Source organism: Pollicipes pollicipes, unplaced genomic scaffold (assembly GCF_011947565.3).
Source record: "Pollicipes pollicipes isolate AB1234 unplaced genomic scaffold, Ppol_2.1 Scaffold_4881;HRSCAF=5763_pilon_pilon_pilon, whole genome shotgun sequence".
NCBI lineage: Eukaryota > Metazoa > Arthropoda > Thecostraca > Pollicipedomorpha > Pollicipedidae > Pollicipes > Pollicipes pollicipes.
This window is the reverse complement of record NW_023596576.1, coordinates 45,724,831-45,737,079: the sequence shown is the minus strand read 5'-3', so window position 1 is coordinate 45,737,079 and position 12,249 is coordinate 45,724,831. Positions and strand designations below refer to the sequence as shown.

The 12,249-nt window shown below is 54.6% G+C and overlaps 1 protein-coding gene across 1 annotated transcript; it reads right to left on the bottom strand.

Moving 5' to 3' along the window:
- Positions 1–400: 400 nt before the first annotated feature.
- Positions 401–11,364, bottom strand: LOC119101478 (adenosine deaminase). Its single transcript, XM_037224820.1, has 9 exons — positions 11,247–11,364; positions 8,648–8,709; positions 7,805–7,930; positions 6,513–6,742; positions 4,302–4,400; positions 3,870–3,988; positions 2,708–2,877; positions 1,074–1,200; positions 401–606 (listed from the first exon to the last, which is right to left on the bottom strand). Exons 1-9 carry the CDS (start codon positions 11,286–11,288, stop codon positions 508–510), a joined length of 1,074 nt encoding a protein of 357 aa, XP_037080715.1. The 5' UTR covers positions 11,289–11,364; the 3' UTR covers positions 401–507.
- Between the last annotated feature and the right edge of the window lie 885 nt (positions 11,365–12,249).

Below are 12,249 nucleotides of genomic sequence, written 5' to 3'. Positions count from 1 at the left end.
CTCCGGATCAACGGCACAATCGAGCTCAGCCACGGAAGTCATCTACAGGAGTGGTGGTGTTAGGGCTTTTGCAGCAGGGCCGTGTGAAATACTTGATGCCAAAAAATTATTCGAAAAGCTTTCGATAAAAGTTTTATAATAATGATGTCCATCTGAAGTTCTGGCCAGATAGTTTCAGCAACGCATCATCAAATAATGTTCTTATTCTCGCTTCCAGACGCCACGGGAGCACAGAGAAGTCCTAGCTCAAGCAGCGTAATTTACCTGCGGCACTAATTCACGCCCACCACATTCACACCGCTAAGTCACACCTGCTTCACACCTGGTACGCATTTTCGTTGGCCCTGAAAAACAAGGTTCCTTTCGTGTCTCTTTTCTAAACTTGTCCAAATACGACTCATGCTGTAGCGGATAGTATGTATTGGTCTGCGAGCAGCATTGGTACATGTGTAGCGCCTGCTAGCGAACAGCACTCTCTCAGTCGCAGTCAGGCACGACGGCAGTCTGTCAGTCGCAGCCAGGCACACCGTAGGCCTGACGTAGTTTCTGCAGCAGATCTTGCTTTTCCTCCTCTGGCAGGAAGCAGGCTTTCGCCGCGTTGAAGTTCTGTGGAGAATAGTCCACACCCTTTCTCATGGACTCTGCTTGAGACTGGCTGCTTCGCTTTGACATTACGTGCCTACACTCGCTACTGGTCATGACACCTATGCGCACTTTTTATTTTGAAGCGACTGCATTCCGTTGGCAAACTGGTACACATTTGTACAGCTACGTTCCAACGTACCACGGGCTAGAAGGAAGTATTTGGGGGATCCCAAGGTGGAATCTCTACAACTTTTGACCGCTTTGCACACTGCAAAGTTCTATATAGCCTTGTATGTCATTTTCTGTGCTCGCTGTTACGGCGACATTCCTCCGTCGTACGTCCTTTACACACCTAGGGGAGCCCGTCTTCGTGAAAGTACCAGTTATGCTTTTGATCAGAAAGAAGAGGGGCAAATGCGGCGCATCCGCAAGAGAAATGAGCCGCGCTGAATTTGCCTAGGAGAGCGCCGTAGCTCCCGCATGCTGACCATGGTGGCGATGTTGGCCTCGTTGAAGCCCATGCGCCTCAGAAGGGCGTACTCGTCCTCCAGGCCCGTCCGCGTGATGGCCGGGTCGTCCACGTTGGCCGAGAAGCTGGCACCGTCTTGGCAGAACCTGTGGTCGGGGGCGTGCAGTCAGTCGGGCACCGGAGCCCCGAGCCAGGAGCAGAGCGTGCGGTCAGTCGGGCGCCGGAGCCCCGCGCCAGGAGCAGAGCGTGCGGTCAGTCGAGCGTCGGAGTCCCGCACCAGACTGACCCAAATGTATTGAACGTTTGTTCGTGCAGGGCCCTGTTGTTGAGCACGATCCGTGACGCTGCTGACTGTGTTTGCGCTAGGCCATAGACGTGTCCACGGCTATACGCTGCGCTGTGGCGCTGCTTATCCACGTCTACGTCGCTGCTTATCCACGTCTACGTTTTCACGCCTCCACGCCTCGTCCGCCGCGGTGAATTTACTCGCTTATCACCAGACTTGACTTGCCAAGAGATTCCCACCCCTGCACGAGGTGCCAGGAGGTCCTGTACCCACCTCTACACGAGGTGTTGGGCGTCTCAGTACGCAAAATGTAGGGGGCGGCGGAGGGACCAGTACTTTGCTCCGTACTGCGTGTAGGAATATCCTATACTTCGCAGCCCGGGTTGCCGGGATGACGGGAGGTTCCGTATTCACACCTGCACGGGGTGCCGGGAGGCTCCGTTTCCACACCTGCACGGGCTGCTGGGAGGTTCCGTACCCACACCTGCACGGGGTGCCGGGCGGTTCCGTACCCACACCTGCAGGGGGTGCCGGGAGGTTCCGTACCCACCTTTGCACGAGGTGCCGGAAAGTTCCCGTACCCACATCTGCACTGGGTGGCGGGAGGTTCCGTACCCATACCTGCACGGGATGCCGGGAGGTCCCGTACCCACACCTGCACGGGCTGCTGGGAGGTTAGGTACCCACACCTGCACGGGCTGCTGGGAGGTTCCGTACCCACACCTGCACGGGCTGCTGGGAGGTTCCGTACCCGCACCTGCACGGGCTGCTGGGAGGTTCCGTACCCACCCCTGCACAGGGTGCCGGGAGGTTCCGCACCCACACCTGCACGGGCTGCTGGGAGGTTCCGTACCCACGCCTGCAGGGGGTGCCGGGAGGTCCCGTACTCACCTTTGCACGAGGTGCCGGAAAGTCCCGTACCCACACCTGCACGGGCTGCTGGGAGGTTCCGTACCCACACCTGCACGGGCTGCTGGGAGGTTCCGTACCCACACCTGCACGGGCTGCTGGGAGGTTCCGTACCCACACCTGCACGGGCTGCTGGGAGGTTCCGTACCCGCACCTGCACGGGCTGCTGGGAGGTTCCGTACCCACACCTGCACAGGGTGCCGGGAGGTTCCATACCCACACCTGCACGGGCTGCCGGGAGGTTCCGTACCCACACCTGCAGGGGGTGCTGGGAGGTCCCGTACTCACCTTTGCACGAGGTGTTGGAAGGTCCCGTACCCACATCTGCACTGGGTGGCGGGAGGTTCCGTATCCACACCTGCAGGGGGTGCCGGGAGGTCCCGTACCCACCTTTGCACGGGGTGCCGGGAAGTGCCGTACCCACCTTTGCACAGGGTGCCGGAAGGTCCCGTACTCACCTCTGCATGGGGTGCCGGGTCTCGGTGAGCGGCACGGCGCCGGTCAGGAAGCTCGACGAGGGGCAGCACTCGAAGTGGACGCCTGTGCTGACGCAGCGCCGGTACAGCTCCTCGTCCTCCAGCACGTGGTAACCGTGTCCGATCCGCTCCGCCTTCATCTCGTCTATAGCCTGCAGGCACAGGGGGCGGCGCTGTAGCAGCAGGGAAGGCGCCATTGGCCCCCAGCTGACGGAAAGCTCAAGACTACGCTACGGGTTGATGCGTAGAAATGTGGGTTTCAGAAATCGATTTGCCAATATTAGTGACCATCGACTGAGCTTGAGGTGTTGGATTGCGTAGAGCCAATGCATGTTTGATATCATTGTTAGGCGGTACAAACGGCTTTATTAACGTTCGATGCTTGTCAGAAAAATAATTCCCAGCTCCTAATTGCAAAAGCCGTGAGCTCAAGACCCTACTTATATCAAACTTACCCATACACTTTCTGGGCTGTTCCTACGACCCCAGAAGAATGTACAAGACAGGGCACAACGTGGGGCAGCTGGTGACATTTGGTGGAGAGTTAGGAGCACGCTGCACAGAACTGACGTGGTCGGGTCAAAATACGAGCCAGCCGCGGCTGTCGCGGCTATGGGACCGTCAACCGCTTGCAGACTGGTCAGCAGCATGAGGAACACTGGTGAGCTCTATCGACAGGACCCCGCAAAGTCTGGATGTCTGCATTTCGTTTCCACTCTTTTCTCCAACTGATGTTTCATATGTATTTGCACCCGTCCCCCGGTGTAACACTTAACCTATTTCAAACGCGACCTGTTTGCGCTTCATCCCCTTTTTTGTCCTATTTCTATCTCTGTCCCCCCCCCCCCCTCCTACCCTGTTTTGCTCCCCACCCTTATCTCGAGTGTGCTTTCCTTCTTCCCTCCCTTTCCCTGTCCATATCTTGTATCGGCCACCTCCCCATCCCATCCTGTTTTGTTTCCACCCTTATCTTTAGCGTGCCCGCCTTCCTCCCTCTCTTTCCGTGCCCGTATCTTCCTCACACCGACCCACTCGCCGCCCCGGTTTCGGCCGGCTTCCGCGTATTGACCAGCTGCACCAGCTGCACCAGATGCACCAGGCCCGGCCTCGCCACCCCGGCTTTGGCCGGCTGCTGCGTACTCACCAGCTTCACCATGCTGGCCGGGCCGGCCTCGCCGGAGTGCACGGTGCGGTGGATGCCGCGACGGGCCGCCTCCTGGAACGTGCGCACCTCGGCCCGCAGCAGACCAGCATTGACGCTTCCTGCTCGATGAGTCAGATTGTCACTGAGCAGAGGGCTCTGAACGCTAGATATTCATTCAGGGGCGGCCTCTGACGTTATGATGGTCTCTCAGAGGCGAAACTGGCAGAACAGGCGATTACTCAGAGGCTGACCTCGACAGATCGCTGCCATTTGCAGGTCAGCGTGCAACTGGCGGAGAAATTTACGTGAAACACGGGAACTACCGCCACCTACCGCCTCGCCATCTCACGCACGCACGGCCACGCGTCAGACGCCTTGAACGGATCCTCCCACACAAGACTGATGACTCGGTGCGGCTGCCCGCCAACTGACCGTCCACGTCGAGGGCCGAGGCCTCGTCTCCGGAGATGTCGATGCCGACCACCTGGCCTCGGAACTCGGTGCACATGTCCAGCGTGTCGTCGTAGTTCTCTGGGGAAGACCACGTAAGGTGGGCCGCACCGAATGGTATCAGAGCCTTCCCATAGCTTCATTCGGGTATCACACAGGACGTAGCACGTTCCGAGCCCGTCGCCGTTCGCAGAGGAGTGCAGGAAAAAGCAAGCACGTCGACCGTGTTACGACAGGATGTATACGGTTGTAGTGCAGCACAAACGTTCAAGACGGCAAGGTTATAGAGGGCTATGTGGACAATGTTTTGTTTTGACTTCGTTTTGTTGCAACGTTATTGTGTTGTTTGAAGGCCTCTTCATTTTTCCGCGAGATGTATCCATTGATGCGCGAAGACAAAAGCTTACGGAAGCGAAATACAACGTGTGATGGATATTGCACAGCTGAGACAGCAGCAACACCAACACCGGGCGTAACAGCAGCAACACCAACACCGGGCGTAGCAGCAGCAACACCAGCACCGGGCGTAGCGGCAGCAACACCAGCACCGGGCGTAGCAGCAGCAACACCAGCACCGGGCGTAGCAGCAGCAACACCAGCACCGGGCGTAACAGCAGCAACACCAGCACCGGGCGTAGCAGCAGCAACACCAACACCGGGCGTAACAGCAGCAACACCAGCACCGGGCGTAACAGCAGCAACACCAACACCGGGCGTAGCAGCAGCAACACCAGCACCGGGCGTAGCAGCAGCAACACCGACACAACAGCGTAACAGCAGCAACACCAGCACCGGGCGTAGCAGCAGCAACACCAGCACCGGGCGTAGCAGCAGCAACACCGACACAGCGTAACAGCAGCAACACCAGCACCGGGCGTAGGCAGCAACACCAGCACCGGGCGTAACAGCAGCAACACCAGCACCGGGCGTACAGCAGCAACACCAGCACCGGGCGTAGTAGCAGCCGCAGCACACCAGCCCAGGGCGTAACAGCAGCAACATTCCACAGCACCGGGCGTAGCAGCACAACAACAGCACCGTTCTAGCACAGCACAACACCAGCACCGGCGTAACAGTCAGCAACAACAGCACCGGGCGTAACACCAGCAACAACCAGCACGGGCGTAAGCACTCAACACCAGCACCGGGCGTAGCAGCAGCAACACCCACACAACAACGTAGCAGCCGTGACCGCACAGGTACATTATCAGCACCACCGACACCAGTGCCGCAGAGGACACATTATCATCGCACGGGGACAGCCGACAGCACCGCCGAAACCAGCGCTGCAGCACCAGCACCGACACCAAGGCAGGCACTCCACAGACAATGGGGCGACAACGACACCACCGACACCAGGGCAACTGCAGTATGGCCAACACTGGGGCGGCGCGGCACCATCAGCACCGATGCCAGCCAGGGTAAAAGCAACACCATCAGGACTGGTGCAGCATAGCAGCAGGCGTATTTTCGCGAGGGGGTCTGAGCAGTGAAAAATGGTGCAAGGAACTCCCAAAAACAGGCCAACAAACGGCTTCCTTCCAAGAGTTGTTTCACTTTCATCCCAATGTTGGGGAGATGCCCAAGTTGGTTGGCTGGAGCTTCCAAACGAAACGTGAAGCTGCACCTCTGCGTGGCAGCCTTATATCATGCACGGATACCATGGGCCCTGTTCACACAGCAGACATAGGTGACACGGAGTGGCGTTATTTGGTCTGTTTCGGCTCGGAACACACACTGAGGTAATCATTCCCGTCTGGCGCGACAACCACAAGGTTAGTTTACCCACTGCGCTAAGTCAGACTGCTAGCCGGACGTGCTGTGTGGTCACTGCAGGACGAATCAGCTGACCTGACTTGACCCCACTGGCCGGTCATTACCCCGCTGACCTGGGATGACCCGCTGTCCGTCATGACACCGCTGGCTTGGTATGAACCCGCTGGCATGGTGTAAACCCGCTGACCTGGCATTACCCCGCTGGCCGGTTGTCACCCCGTGGTCTGGCACGAATCCGCTGGCCTGTGGTGACCCGCTGACCTGGGATGACCCGCTAACCGATTATGACCCCGCTGGTCTGGTATCAACCCGCTGGCATGGCGGTAGCCCACTGATCTGTCATGACCACGATGGCCTGCCATGACCCCGCCGATCTGACATGGCCTGTTGATCTTATACGACTAATATGTCGCTGACCTGTCATGCCGCGGATGCAGCAGAGCAGGAGACGGGCGGTGACCCCGAACTGACGCTCGCCACGCGCCATGCCGCGCATTACCGCTTCGGTAACCTGGCGAGCGGTGACCTGACCCCCCGGCCCCACCAGCAGGTGCGGGCTGAAGCGCACCTCCGTGTACAGCACCGCCCGGCGCGCCTCGTCCTCCACAAACTCGTACGCGATACGCTCGATGGCGGCCAGGTCACCCCTGATGGCGGAGGTCAGCGTCAAGGTCACCCCCTGATGGCAACAGTAAAGGTCACCCCTGAGGCAACAGGTAAAGGACCCCCTGATGACAGAGATTAGAAATCACCTCTGATGACAGCCGCCAGAGGTCCCCCTGATGACGGAGGTCAGAGGTCACCCATGATGACAGAGGTCAGAGGCCACCCTTGATGACAGCGGTCAGAGGTCAACCTGATGACGGAGGTCAGAGGTCCCCCCTGATGACAGCGGTCAGTGGTCAACCTGCCGCCAGCGTTCACCTGCCGCTTCTGGTGAAAGTAGGCTGGTTCGTCTCTGTCGACAGCGGTTAAAAGGTCACCCGTGCCGGTGGCGGTCCGATATCAAAATTTTATACGTGGGTTCTTTGATAAGAATCGTCTAAAACGGTCCAAAAAGGTATTGCAGAGACGAATCCGTTGAGGGAAAAGGCATTGCAGAGCCGAATCCATTGAGAGAGAGGCTTCATGGGTCAGTGGAAGTCCTCAATTTAGTTCATTCCTGAAACAGCACACATGGGAGAAGTTCACGCTGTCTGCATTTCCCCCGACACTACGGGAACTGTGTCTCACGAGGCCGAAGTATACCTGCATTGCCTTTCGCTATTTTTGAGCGTTATTAGAGGTAATTGCTGGCTTTTCCGGAGCGGCTTGGTTGCGGCGGGGCCTGTCCAGAAGCGCATGCAAAAATGACGTAAATGTGGTTACGTGTCATTACGGGAAAAAGAAGCAATAACTGGAAATACACTAGTAGTTCACTGCACTTAGCATGGACGCAAGCACCTACACACGCACGCACGCATGCACCAATAGACTGGGGAAATCTTGACACTCTCAAAGAAAATCTTTAATTTATCCATAACGCATTTGGATCCATATCCGAAGTAATTCCACGCTCATTCCCCCAGGCCTTTAAAATAGTCTAATATTCGGTAATAAAGCAGCGATCACGCATCGACGTCGGCCAAGTGCCACGTCTCCAATGCTTTCACAGGGCCGAATACCCAAAGACCCCATTCATCATTAATGCGTAGTTAACATCTACTCACGCAATGGCTGGTGTAATCCATCGAAACTTTTGGAGGTAATGTGCCAGATCCCGAGGCGAACGAATTTGCAGAGCTTCTTCCAGATCTTTCAAGCTGCCGTTTCCAGGTAGAAGCAACTTTTTCTGTCTGAAAGTAAATGGTCACCTTGGATGGTCATTATTTCACAAGGCATTTAACCAAGCATTTTTTTTAAAACATTTCACAGCCTTCCCCTTGCCGTTGCTGGAGGGGGGGGGGGGGGGCAGGGTTAACAGTTTAACACGTTTACAAATGTCTCTAGGATACGCCGAGAGGTGGGCTCATTCAGATCACGGCAAAAACTGCTCTAACCCCCGGATCGTGCGAACCAAACACATGACAACTGTCTCGCCCGGTAGTCACTGATGACGTCACAGATTATTTTGAACATCACAGCTGCGCTCATGCTGGTCTTAAGGGATTGAAACTACCAACAAAACGACTTCATATTTCATTAGGGCAAGGCCAATACTGCAATTGTACAATGTAGCTTTTCAGCTCTACAGAGGTAGAACGATTTTAAAAAACTTACCACTTCTGTACTTTTTAGTTCATGTAACGGCATCGCACTGTTACGTCATCAAGTACGTTCATCCACTACAATTTAGCATCCGTAAGGCACGTGCAAAACCTTAAAGTTGCAGATCTTCGTGCATTTCCAAAGACCACAACGAAGTGCCGTCAAAAAAGATGGCACCGACATAGGAATTAATACATGCTGCGACCGTGTGCACTATCCAAATGACTTTTTTGGCACTTGATCTGTTCGTTACATAAATTTATCTGTGGCCGGGGCGTGGCTCTGTGAGCCGTACACAGGCCTACCTGCTCAGCTCCCAGACGGTGGAGGGGCGGACGGCGCCATCCAGGTGCACGTGGAGGTGAACCTGTGGCCGGAGGGCATCCCTGCCGGTCATGCCATGGCGCGGTACCACGTGACCAGCACGGCTGAATCTGTGCTGTTGTATCTGTGTAGTTTTCATCAGACGATTTCGTGGTTTCGTGGACAGGCCAGAAAAGCGTACGTAGCCGTGAAACCGGCTCGGAAATAAGGCAATAGCTGCGAACAGCTGACCTTCAGGGGTCATTGTGCCATCGCTCACAATAACCAGAGTTCGTTAACAATCTGTCTTTGACAGTGGGTGCTTAGCATTGTTTTAGGTGCAAAAAATAACAACTCAGATTGCCATTACTCTTTGCTTTGAAGCTGAAGTGAACAAAACATGGCGGTGTTTACTCCCGCCCTAGCCTGGCCACGTGGCCCCGAGCCAACTCCAGATGCGTCGTCGACGTTTGTTTTGCTTCTGTTCCTGTGAGAACGGATGTGATAATGTGGCTGAATTCCACACCGCAGGGACCCAGCCCGAAGTTGCGGTTCAACATATCAACATGGTTCATGTTCCCACCAACAAGATACAAAGCCCCAACCCCGCGGAGGGAAGGGCGTTGAACAACCGAAGTAGCGCATGCGCACTCGGACGTTTGTAATACGAGGAGCTTCATGTAGTTAATTCGGTGCGATATTTCTACGGAATGTCAAGAGTCGCGCTGCGAAAACATGCTGTTATGTTGGGCGGGCTCGATTTAATATCTAGTAGATCAAAAGCGTTTAACCAAAATGGGGTATATTAATTACAGAAGCATATAGGCATGAAGTCATCCTGACTTCCTACATCGCTTAGACCATGTTTGATACGAGTGCACGGCGGCTATAATCCCCGGGAGAGGTAGCAGTCTTCGGTTACAGCAACGGCCACTAAAGATGTGTCAACATTGTTATTCACAATGTTGACAAGGACACGCTGCCGTCGTGCATATAAACGACAGCGGAGGGTAGAAGAGCCGGAGTCGGAGTCAAAGAGAACGGAGGGAGAGGAGCCAGCTACGTCGTGGATATCAACGAGAGCTGAGGGTAGAAGGACCGGAGTGGCAGTCAAAGGAGCGGAGAGAAAGGAGCCAGCTACGTCGTGGACATCAACGAGAGCTGGCTTACCTTCCCCGGCGCCGCCCGGACCACCACTGACCCACCGCCGACCCCGACCCCAGGCGTGACCTACTCCCCGGCCTGTGATTGGCCGGGTCACGTGACCACGTAGCTTCGGGAACAGACGCGAAAATTAAAGGTCTTCTTACAAGAGAAAGGCAGCCGCTGTTGAGATTTGAACCCAACACGAAATTCAAACACGCTCACAACGCAGGCGCTCTAAGCCACTGCGCCACCAGGCGATGGCTACCCCGGTAGGTTAGAAGGCAACTTATCACGTACACAACAATACGCTTCAGACTCCATCGACGAAACAGACGCGGCAACCACGTGGCCAGGGGAGGGAAATGGCGTCTTCAACTGCTTGAACACTTGAGCTTTTAGCTCTATGGGTGGGAACTAGAAAGAAATAACGAAAATTGATGTCTCCCCTTCCACCTTCCGACAAGGTGAATTCGGAATCCCACTTAGGGGATTCCGGTGGCCACGGCGTATCACGTGCATTTAGTGCTCTATATGGCATTTCTATATTTTTATTCGCTTCACCTGATCATTTGTGTGTACACGTTTGACAACATTGGATCTCACTTAAGTTGTGGGGGACAGTTCCCCCTCGCGCTTTACAGGTTGCGTGAGACGCGTCCCTGCGGTGCTAAACCCAGGAATATTAAACCATGTTTGTGTCCGGTATGCATAGCTAAAACCCAACAAGGCCAAGGACTGCACATGATATGGGATCTGTAACTCCAGGACGTATGACAATTGATGAAGAATAACAGGCCATGGAAGTTGGAACAGATCTAGCGCAAGAGGTTCTGCAGCTGTGTAAAACCATTTCTTGGTGAGCCATTGCCTCCGCGACAGTGCAAAGTCGGATGTGCGCACATCAAAGGGTGTTGGCCGGCAATAAAACATGTTGTTTTGTCTAGGATGGACGGCAGATTCTGGGTAAAAAAGCGTACATCGCGGATAACTGAAATGCCGCCATTTTGCACGTTGTCTTTGGCCGTAACACCATAACTTCAACTACTGGCATAATGAAAGGAACACTGCCTTGTATTCGCCTCCCAAAGATCCAGTGCTGAGGTGCAAAAGTTGCAAAACATCACATCAAGAAAAACTTCCGGACACAACGAAGCGCCCAATGAATCAGAAACAGATGCTCGACCCATTTCAGTGCATGTTGACTCCATGTCTTAAGGAAAGGGAAAGTCCGTTCAAACGATCCCACTCCAGCCGATGGGAGTACAAGAACAAAACCATAAAACACAGCCAGCAACACATGAACTTGCGGTGCACGCGCAGATCAGTTCACATTAACATCTCAGCACACAACCACTCCATCTCTGACCACAGCTACCAATGACGACGAATATATGACCAGCATCGCAACAGCGCACTATCGGCGACCGGCCATCCCACGCACAGACGGCTACATACCCGGCACTTGACGGTGGGGCTGATCACTTCGGTGACGTTCATGACGGCGGCGGGTGGCGACCTCACTGGCAGGGAGCGGCACCAGCTCTGCCAGCGCCCGCCGCCGGTCGGCCTGCCCGTCCCGCCTCCGGATGCGTAGCGCCACCACTCGACGCTATCAGAGCCGATAGGCGGGTATGAGGAAGTTATCAGAACGGCCCGGGGTCGCTGGTGGTGACAGCGGACAGCGCGCGACGCACATATTGACGGCTGACGCCGCCGCCAGCCGACCACGGCCCAACTAACCAGGCGTGCGTTATCTCAGTCGTTTGTACTGGCGTCTGTCCGTGACCGACTTAACACCGCGTTTCACAGTTTTCATTCAACAACAGAAAACATGACCATCTGCATGTTAGCATGCTCAACTAGGGTTGAGCATTGTTTACTCTAATGACTGGTCGGACCGTACGGTATGAATTGGCGCAGTGTGAGTGTAAGCTTCCAGGTGACACGTTATGTTTAAAGTCGCGACAAGAAAATGTGACTCACTGGCTGCGGATCTCACATTAAGTTGAGTTAGATCAAAGTAGATTTGTGTTCTAAAACAGCTGCTTAAATAATTCGGAAACATTTTTATGTTAATTTTGCAGTTTTGGAACAGCAATGACGTAGACAAAAAAATTATTGTCGACCTAACACAACTTGGATTGTCACAGCCGCATTTGGTATATGCAAATTGTGCAAGACTACCCAAAATTTTCGTGCCTGACATACTTAAACACTTACGTAGACCTGGCGCAAGCATGGCTTACGGTGGTCAACACCTAGAGCCTCCAATGATGAAGACACATTAACTTGATATCCTCGATGCTACAAAGTCTGTCATGGCAGTAAGATTTCCTCAAGCTTCTAAAGCCTTCGGATGTGCTCAGACATACAACCTCTAGAATCCTAAGAGGTCCACAGGGCAAGAATGGCAGTGGGAAATATGTATCTCTCCTGCGATAGAGGTTATTTAAACCAA